The following is a 10,556-nucleotide window of genomic DNA, read 5'->3' on the forward strand; positions in this document are numbered from 1 at the left end:
CGATGGAATCCTGGATACGATTCTAGAGCCTAGCCAGGACGTGCTAACTGTTGAGCAAGCTCAAACTTTGGGAGCAAATAGAGCAACCTTAGAGGCAAATAAGGAGAAAGCCATCATCCTAATGACTCGTCATATGGATGATTCGCTCCAGTACTAGTGTATGATTGAAGAAGACCCCAGAAGGCTGTGGGTCTCACTTGAAGAAAGATTTAACAATGTCCATGACTCCCTGCTTCTTGACCTAGAAGTGAGATGGCATAACCTCCGCTTCTGTGATTTCTAGTCAGTTCTTGACTACAACTCGGAAGCACTTCGCATTAAATCCTTAATGGAATTCTGTGGTAAAGAGATCACAGATGCGATGTTGATTGAGAAGACTCTCTCTACCTTCCCCATCTCTGCATTGATGGTTGCTAAGAACTATCGAATCGATGTTACTGCAGAATGAATCACAAGGTTTCATGAGCTCATTGGAGCTATGAATGTTGCTGAAAAGCAAGACAACATCTTTGTGAAGAACTATAATTCGAGATCCGTGGAAACATAGTATATTCCGGAATCCAATTATAGCCGCGCCCCTAAGAGAGGGCGCCAAGAGCGAAACCCTAATCTTAGGGATACTTCTGGACGTTCTGGTCCATATAATTGCTCTACTTGGGAAGGTAACCGCCAAAATAGGTGAACAAGGAACCGAAGAAGTCAACGTGGAAAGAGGGAGGGAGGCAACGCCTCTGGCCATGATGGTGGCGCCACCAACACTAAGAGCCATCTAAATGACGCTTTCAAGGCGCCTCAATCAATGGAGTCTGAGCAAAGAGATGTATGTTCTTGATGTAGAGTATCCAATCATTGGGCACACATTTGTAGAGCTCGTGAAGAAATTGTCACCGCCTAAAAAGCATATTGTGAAGCAAGAGAATCTCACTATGTAGAACAAGAAGATCAAGAAGATGATCTAGAGTGAAGGATTGAAGACTAAAAATCTGGCTGGGATCAATAGATCGCCAATTTTGTTTAAGTCTTTATTTTTTCAAGAGATGTAATAGGAAATTGCCATATACTTTGTAGTAAATGCCAATGGTTTAGTCTTTTTTCAAAGTAGGCTCACTCAAAGTAAGTGTGATGTTAGGAAGGTTCTGAGATTAGTGGTACTTCAGCGAGCCTTGCTCCACCGACATCTATCTACTCACCTAGTCACATTTATTTTGGAATTACCCAAAGAAGTTAGACGACTACCATTGTTTTGCATTAGCTAGCATTTGGATTAGATTCTCCTAATGGTTAAGAGACAATGATGTACTCTATTGGCTTATGAATAAAATTTCGAGTTCTTTTCATTTTGACTCCATTTTGATTTTGAGCATATGACTTCGTGACTACGATGGCTGGGCCATCAGTATTGATTTAAGGACATGGAATATCCCAAGTTCCCCTTGCCAAAAGGCACCTTGATTACTGTCGCAAAACTCTCTACGCTCCTAAGGCAAATTGCACCTATGAATAGCCAACGAATTCTATGCGAAAATGCATGTAGAGAACGGAAATGAATTCCTTTGCAATACCTTTAATGATTGCGAACAAAGCGCATCTTAGAGAAGTTTATGTGTCTTTCTAGTGGACTCTATGTCACTATTCGAGCTATTAAATCCAATGAAGTTATGAGAGAAGATCTCTTAGATTTAGACACATATTGGCTTTGTCACGACATGATAGGTCATCCTGGTCATGATATGATGATCCGTCTACTAAAGACTTCACATGAACATCCCATCTCTCGAGCGAAATGAAGCATGAATCAAAAGTTGATTCCTGGACTAAGTGTGACCGCCGCTGCTGCCTCTGGCACTGCCGTCATCCACCACCAGCCTAGGGCTGGCACAGTCCCTATCCATGACACCATGGATGGCTTCCATCATGGAGATGACGCCCCAGGTGATGTTGCAATCACCAACTTTGCCTCAAATAGCGTTTCAGACGCTTAGGCCCAACCAAAATCCTCATTATTGGTTGATTCTAAGGCCTCTCGCTCGTTTTACAAAGCTCGTTTCTTAGGGAAGTTAGGACTGAGACCGTCCTATGCAAAAGATATGAAAATACTCATTCTGTTCTTACATAAAATCCATGGGGATTCTATAGACTGATTCAACCAACTTGGGGACGTTTAAATATCTCATGATGTTGGTTGACACGCAAACACGCTAGTCACATGTTGTGCCATTGTCCACTTGTAATGCTGTTTATGCTACACTCCTAGCACATATCATATGACAACGGGCTCATTCTCCGAATCATCATATTTAGTCAATTGGATTTGACTATGCTGGAGAGTTTACATCGACGACTTTCGATTGTTATTGCATTGTGACTGATGTTGGACATCATATTCTCTTGAACACACCCAAATGGTCTCGCGGAAACGACTACGATGGTAGTCCAGACATTGGTAATGCGCACCAATCTCCTTATATCCTCTTGGAGTGATGCAATATCGCATGCAACTATGCTAATCTGTCTATGACCTACTGCCACTCAATGTACCTCTGCGTTACAGCTAGTGACTGGGTACAAGTATCGTACTTACGTGAGCCATTTATGTGCCAATTGTGCCGCCACAGCGCTCTATGATGGGTCCTTACAGACGAATAGGCAACTCAGTTGGATTTGAGACTCCAACAATCGTCCGCCACTTAATGCCCTTGCAAGGCGATCTCCTTACTGCTAGATTTGCGGATGTCACTTTGATGAGACAGTATTCCAGTCGTTAGGGGGAGATAAGAACACAGATGTTCAGCAAGAATGACAGGAATTGTTGTGGTCTTTCCCCACTATGTCTCATCTTGATCCCTATTAAAGTGACGAGATCACACAAATATGCTGCAAACATGCCTGCAAGGATGGACGTCCTACGAGAAGACGTAGCGCCACCCTACACGGAGGTAGGCATGGCGCCAACGCCAAAGAGAGTGGCACTCTGGCGTTACAGGCCATGGCCCCAGCTAGGATGCGTGGGAGGCCCGTGGGTTCGAAGGATGCTTTGGCACAACCCAATCCTTTGATCATCGACACTCAAAATCCGTCTCATGAGAATCTTCTGAATTATGGTTATCGTTGGGGGACGCCTCAACGTCAGAACCTATTCCTGAGAATATAGAGCTCTATGAAAATTACACTAGTGTACATGAGACTTGGAATAGAAACTCCATCATAATTGATGATGTAGTTGCGCATTTCGTTGCGCATGAGTTTGTTGAGTCTGATGATATCGAACCACGCTCCGTTGATGAATGAATGCCAACGTAGAGAAATTTGGCCTAAATGGAAAGATGTGGTCCAGGTTAAGTTGGATTCTCTAACGAAGAGGAAGGTTTTGAGCCAGTAATGCCAACACCTCCTAACATAAAACCTGTTGACTAATGGGTCTTCGTTAGAAAGCGTGATGAGAAAAAGAGATGGGTAATCTCGCCTTATGGCGCAAGGCTTCTCACAAAACACCGTGGAATTGACTACGATGAGACATATTTTCTCATAATGGAAGTCACTGCACTCCACTACCCTGTCCGTTTGGTAGTTTCCAAATAACTGAACATGCAGCTTACAAATGTGGTCAACACGTATCTCTATGCGGATCTAAATACGGAATATACATGAAGGTTCATGGTGGACTTCATTTACCCAAGACAAGTGGCTCTAGACCACGGAACGCGTTTGCAATAAGGTTAAAACGCTCACTAAAGTGACTACTTGATTGGGAAGGGATATGCCCGCGCGTTTCCATAACAAGTTTCGGATTCTATCGCGGTTCATGTTGGACATGATCTTCATTAGAAGCCCTTAAAGAGTTAAGGGAAACCGCTGAACACTTGAAATCCGAGGGAGATGAAGGATTTTGGGAGAACACGATTATGTCTCGGTTTGAAACTTGAGCATCGTGTTGATAGATGCTTAGGCATTTTGACAAGGTCAATCCTTCAAGCACCCCCATGATCGCCCGTAGTCTTGATCCTGAAAAGGATCCTCCTCGTCCAAAGGATGATGACGAAGATGTGCTAGAGGCAGAAGTGCCTTACTTGAGTACAATAGGCACATTATTGTACTTAGCTCAATGCACAAGACCGGACATCTCATTTGCCATTAATTTGTTAGCTAGATATAGCTTTGCGCCAACACAACGCCATTGGATTGGTGTAAAAGATATCTTTCGGTACTTCAGATGTACGATTGATATGGGCTTGTTCTATCCCTACAGAGAGATGATGGATTCGGACCCATCACACACCAGGAACGCCGCCAACACTGGCCTGCGTCCACTATCCTCATTCCAAAAAGACATGTGTTTTGGAAGATTTTGCTGATGTTGGGTATCTCTCTGACCCACACAAAGGTCATTCCCAAACTGGTTAAGTGTTCACCATGGGTAAAAGACTGTGATATCTTGGAGGTCTATAGAACAAACCCTAGTCACTATATCTTCGAACAATGCAGAGATCATTGCTCTTCACGAAGTGGTCGTGAATGTATATGGATTGGATCCATAATTACGCATGTTCGAACAATTGTGGTTTGAAGTCTACTACAGATGAGCCTACGAGCATTTAGGATAATGCTGCTTGTTTTGAACAAATGAAGCAATGCTACATCAAAAGCGACAACGCCAAGCATAATCAGCAACAACAGACTCTTCTCAAGATCAAAGTGAACTAGGTTCAATCTGAGGACAGTGTGGCAGACTTGCTCTCTAAGTCATTGCCTAAATTCCATATTCGAGAAACATGTTGGTAGCATCGTTTGCTGAAGTTGTCTGAACTCCCATGACCGTTGTCATCAGGGGGAGATGTCTACATGTATAGTCTCGAAACGTGAAGCGTGTGTTGTGCTTTTTTTCCCCTTCGACCGAGGTTATTTTTGTCCCACAGAGTTTTTGTTACTCGGCAAGGTTTTTAATGAGACAACGAGAGGAGCACCACGTTTGGGTGACACAAAGGGAAGGGTTCAAGTAAATCCAGAATGTGTCTGGCCCAAACTCGAGGTTACTTGCTCTAGTTGAAATAGGATTTATGTCAGAGATATTCTCAGAGAATTTTAAGAGATATCCAATCAATGTACGATTATATTTCCATGTACAACTCTATCTCTATGCTTGTAATCCTCTATATAAAGAGACCCCTATTATCAATGAAAGCACAATTCAATCCTCTCCCAATTCAGTTTTTCTTAAACAAAAATAAAATAAATTAAAAGTTTTTTTTTTTTTTTCCAGTAGGTAATTCTGCACTGAAGAAAAATATTAAACCATTTTTAGTAGATCACCAATTATATATTTGCTGAGACAATTTGGAACCAACATGATGAAAACTTGATATAAAGCACTACAAGCATCATCTGGGGTCTATCCCCCGTCATCTTCGTTAGTAAACTAAGCAAACAGATATAAACTCACATAACAGCAGCTGGATATCCCAATTCCATCACAATGATAAACAGACGTACTTTCTACACAAATCAAGAGTCTCCCACCAAAAATTTGCCCCGATCTTCTAAGGTACACTACTTGGCCTCAGTCCATTGTTGTTTTAAGTTTTTTGTTGCTGCTACCAGGAACCTTCTTAGGAACATCCACAGGAACAGTGTCTTCCATGACTTTTGGGCTTCCAAAGTCAAAATCTGAAGGGGATATGCCTTTGTACTTGGGATTGCTTTTCAAGATTGCAGCTACCTCATTTTGGGATCTCACTTTTTTGCCCTCAGGTGTAATATAATAGGTATCCAGTTTGGAATAGTCTTTTCTAAGCACCAAATGCCTCTTAAACCCTTCCGGTGTCTTCTGAATGTCAGGCTTGTCAACAGCCCATGTCCTAGTAGAATCGTACTCAATATCAGCAGGATCTTCACAAGACACAGCAGATCTTCTGTTGCAATAGAATGGTTCCTCACTGAGCTTGCTTCTGATTTCTTCGAACTCTTCTTCAGATTGAATCACCCTCCATTTCTTGCATTTCTCACATTGTGCAGCAAGTACATCAATTGAACTTTGCCCTGAATATGGTTTCTGTCAAGACAATCACAATAAGTGTAGAGTGTTGTAGTCATCAATATCGCAAGCAAAAACAAACCCAACAAGCACATGCAAAATAAAGTCCAAATCCTAAATGAAGCACACATGCCAGACTGCACATAATTAAAGCAAGAAGAAAAATATAGTATGCACACATATGTTCATTCAATATACCCCAACTCCACCTTAACTTTATACCAAGGCTCTCAGCTAAGCATACAAACATTTTCAGCTACTCATGCAAATCAACCTTCTAAACCCCAAAAGAAGAACACATGCCAGAATACAAATTATAAAAGGAAGAAGAAGGACATACGAAACACACATATGTTCGATCAATATACTCCCAGCTCCACAGTAATATTGGCTCTCTGGTATAGTAAATATGACCCATATCTTTGTAGGACACTCGTGATTACTCTAAACTCAACTCCTTAAACATCTTTTAAGGCAATTTCCAACAACAGAAATGTAGTGAAGGCGACATCATCCAACCATCAACTATATCAACACCATGCCAATAGGCAATAGTATGAGCATTCAACCTTCAAAAATCACTTTACAAATATCAAAATTCAATTTGAACTGAACCTAGGTCAACATTCTATGTAGGCTAAATTCCAATATCAACCCACTTGTGAAAGAAAAACAATCCACTTCTCGAAAACCTATCCTCCACGAACCAAAAACCCCATTTCCTAAAACCCATTGACATGCAGCTAAGCAGAAAACTACACTATCATATTGAGCTAGATTTAGTGAACTTCTATGCTTTTCTGGGCTCCCAAAACATAAAGACACTAACTTTCAGTGTATTTTCCATTAACTTTCCTTTTTGTTGCGTTTTCTTGGCAACCAAACATTTCAATTATCATGAATTGAAGATCTACAGAGAACCAGAATCAGAAAAAGAAACGATATTGGGGAAAAAAAATTGAATCGAAAAGATTGTACCTTGGACGAGGATTTTGGGGTTCCGTGAGTACCCTTCATTTCGTCGCTGATTGAATCTCTTTGTTTCCTTCAAAACAGGCAGAAGAAGAAGAAGACGGGTGCTCCCACTCCCAGGTTTCTTATGAAGCTTTTTCTTCGTTTTTTCATAGGCATTTATAGTCAGGAGGCCACTCCATTTATGGTCAGTTTTTCCTCCACCCAAGGATTTTGTCCTTTTTTTGCCCTTTTATAAATACACCCATGTTTGTTTCTTTCCGTTTAAATTTCGAGAATTTCGTTCATTTTTGTGTTTTAAATGAGAGAAAATGTGCAAAGAATGGTTTGGTTGACTGATATTCATAAGTGAAAGGTTATAAGTTCAAGATATAGAAAATTAATTATAATTTTTAATTGTTGATGTACTAGAGAAAAAGTGACATTTTGAAGTTTCGTCACAGCACGATATTAAAAGCTTGAAAAATGAAATTCAATTGTTTGGTTTGCGATATTATACGCTTGAGAAAGTAATTCAATCGTTTCCTATATTTGGTGTGCACAAGGATAAACAACTTTCATTTAAGAAGAAAAAATAGGGAGAAAGTGCATCCTCTAATTCCCTCATCTCCAATAATATCCCTTTTTATTCCAAAAAAAAAAAATTCCCTCATTTCCTATGTTTGGTGTGCACAAGGAAATAAACAACTTTCTTTTAAGAAGAAAAAATAAGGGGAAAGTGAATCCTCCAATCATCTAAGAGATTTATTTTCTCTTATATTTTCCTGCATTAGTTATATAATATAAAAATATTTATATCTTTACTATATTAATATGATTTATATAACTGAATATTTTAATCAGTAAGGATATAAGTGGAATAGTAATATGATTTAGTTTGTCAAGTACCACTTGGTCTAGTGGCATAGCCTCCTCTTTGTAAGTGGGAGGTTATGAGTTTGTCTCACAATAGACTATAACTTAATATGATTTTCTCGTTGCTTTCCTAGTGTTTGAAATATTGGAAGTGAAATTAAACTTCCTATTTTTTTCCCCATGAGAAATACAAAGGAATTGATTTCCTCTGCGAATCAAACAAGACCTAAATTTGTAATAAATTTCCCGGTCTCCAACAATTCTCAAATTTTCAATTAATGGATGATATGGCATGCTACTCTATCCTCCCCAAAATCGATGTTTCCAGTCCCTCACATACAGCTCTCTATTCATCAACCCCGTCAGCACCGCCTCAACTTCCTCGTCGGAATACTTCATCAGCATGAATTCAATCAAAGTCAACGACAAAGTCGTCGATATTAATACCATCTTGCTCTCCATCAACAACTCCTCCAATATGGGTGGGACTAAGATCAGTATAGTGAACCCCTACACTGTTTTAGAAGCTTCCATTTTCAAAGTCGTAACTGAACTGTTCATGACTGAGTCTGCGGCTAGGAATATCTCTAGAGTGGCTGTCGTGGCTCCGTTTGAGGTGTGTTTCAGCATGAAGAACGTGTCGAGCACACACCTGGGGCCATCGATGCCGGAGATCGACCTTGTGCTGTAGAACGAGAGCACATACTGGAGAATGTTCGGGGCCAACTCAGGATTTGCTGGTGTGGGTTGAGGCTAGGGATTCTCTAGTATATGTTACGGTTTGGGCTCCATTGAAATTGGGGTGGGATTAGGGTTAGGGTTAGAGTTTGGGTATAAAGACTGAGGTTAAAGAACAGAGAGTGATGCTAAATATCGTCAAAAAATTTGGGTTTCCAGATGCTCTCTACTTCTGTAACTGTTTGTTAAGCCTTGCGGTGTGTAACTGTTTGTTAAGCCTTGCGGTGTGTAACTGTGTATGAGTATTAGTCGGGGCTAATAATCAAGAACAAGAAAATTCCAGACAAACAATAAGTGAATCGTAGAACAAAGTATATCAAACGCTCACCCTAGAACTCACAGACGTGAGGTTTCCTAGCTAGCTTCAGAGAGTAGATGCACTACTTTTTTTCACAGAAATCATAACTGCCTCTATGATTGGAAGACCAGTGAGACGTGAGGGCTCTGCCGCCTTTCCTCCACGCATACTTTCTCTTCTTATCGTTCTCTACAGTCAAGCATTGCATACTTTGAACTTATGACGCTCGATCAGATGCTGGAGCAGCTTTGGAAATGGAAGGTCGCAATAACAACATGTTTTGATGGTGTTTCCAGCTCATGATTCGCTGGTGTAGGTTGAGGTTGGAGATTCTCTGGTGCAGGTTGCGGTTCGGGCTCCATTGAATTTGGGGTGGAAAAAGGGTTAGAGTTTGGGTATAAAGATTGAGGTTAAAGAATGGAGAGTGATGCTAAAGATCTTTGGAGAATTTGGGTTTCTAGATGCTCTCTACTTCTGTAATTGTTTGTTAGGGTTTAGGGTGTGTAACTGTGTATGAGTATTAGTTGAGACTAATAATCAACATTAGACACGTGGCATGTATTTAACAAATTAAACTTTGTCCTTCTATAATCACTAATATTAAATATTGTGGCTCTGGTGGTAAAAAAATAAAAAATGAAATGCGCCTCTTTTTTTTATTGAGAAGATTGAATGATTTTATTCAAATTATGGACATACCATTAGAGTAGGACATCCAGTACTGAATCTGGAGCTTGATTCGTTCAAATTAGATTTTTATCCGACTTAAAAGGGTTATTATCACAAATGGTACCTGAACTTATCCTCTATTTTATCGATGATACCTGAACTTCAATTTTGATCACAACCAGTACCCGAACTTTTCGACTTCATTTTAAATGGTACCTAAGGCCACCTTCGGTCACTATTCCGGCCAAAAAAGCCAAATCTTAAAAAAAAAAAAAAAAAAAAAAAATTCAAGTTCAAGGCAAGTCTATTACCAAAAATCATCACTATATATGATCGCAACCCTTGAAATCATCAAAAATCATCACTATGATCGCCTCACATGTCGTTTTTAGTCGGAATATTGACCAGAGGTGGCTCTAGGTACCATTTAAAATGAAATAAAAAAGTTCGGGTACTGGTTGTGATCAAAATTGAAGTTCAGGTACCATCGATAAGATTGAGGTATAATTCAGATACCATTTGTGATAATAACTCGACTTAAAAATTACCCCGACAAGTCTTGAGCTGCTTTATTAGTTGTTCAAAGAGTATGAATAACTACTAACTCCTGAACTTGAGCTATTCCAACTTTTATATTATCAACAATGCAACCATCATGTATCAATTTAAGGCCATAATTTTTGTTACAGCTGCCAAACAATCACTTTTAAGTAGTACCTCTTTCAATTGTAAGTGTTGGAGTAAGTTAATACCAGCTCTAATTGCTAGCAAATCAACTTTCTTGATTGAGAAGATGTGTAAATTCAGGCATCCAGCAAAGAAAATGGCCATTTGCGTCATTGGCTACGTTTGTGTGACGACCCAAATTTAAATCTATAATTTTAAAAGTCGAAATTTACTATTTTTATTCTGATTTTACTATTTTAAAACTCTTTAAAAATATGAATTTTTTTAGTTGGTCGAATTTAATTTTCAATTACATAAGACTAAAGTAGT

The 10,556-nt window shown here is 39.7% G+C and overlaps 1 protein-coding gene across 1 annotated transcript; it reads right to left on the reverse strand.

Moving 5' to 3' along the window:
- Nucleotides 1–5,317: 5,317 nt before the first annotated feature.
- LOC112172509 (methyl-CpG-binding domain-containing protein 4) lies at nucleotides 5,318–7,195 on the reverse strand. The gene is made up of 2 exons (XM_024309880.2): nucleotides 7,007–7,195; nucleotides 5,318–6,046 (listed from the first exon to the last, which is right to left on the reverse strand). The coding sequence occupies exons 1-2, from the start codon at nucleotides 7,043–7,045 to the stop codon at nucleotides 5,555–5,557; spliced, it is 531 nt and encodes a 176-aa protein (XP_024165648.1). The 5' UTR covers nucleotides 7,046–7,195; the 3' UTR covers nucleotides 5,318–5,554.
- Nucleotides 7,196–10,556: the final 3,361 nt, after the last annotated feature.

The sequence above is a fragment of the Rosa chinensis genome, chromosome 6 (genome assembly GCF_002994745.2).
Source record: "Rosa chinensis cultivar Old Blush chromosome 6, RchiOBHm-V2, whole genome shotgun sequence".
NCBI lineage: Eukaryota > Viridiplantae > Streptophyta > Magnoliopsida > Rosales > Rosaceae > Rosa > Rosa chinensis.

Bases quoted from the DNA above. Each gene is read 5' to 3' on its own strand.
- LOC112172509 (XM_024309880.2), bottom strand. From the start codon at position 7,045: ATGAAGGGTACTCACGGAACCCCAAAATCCTCGTCCAAG. The intron at 6,047-7,006 runs GTACAATCTTTT...TTGTCTTGACAG, and splicing joins CCCCAAAATCCTCGTCCAAG to AAACCATATTCAGGGCAAAG.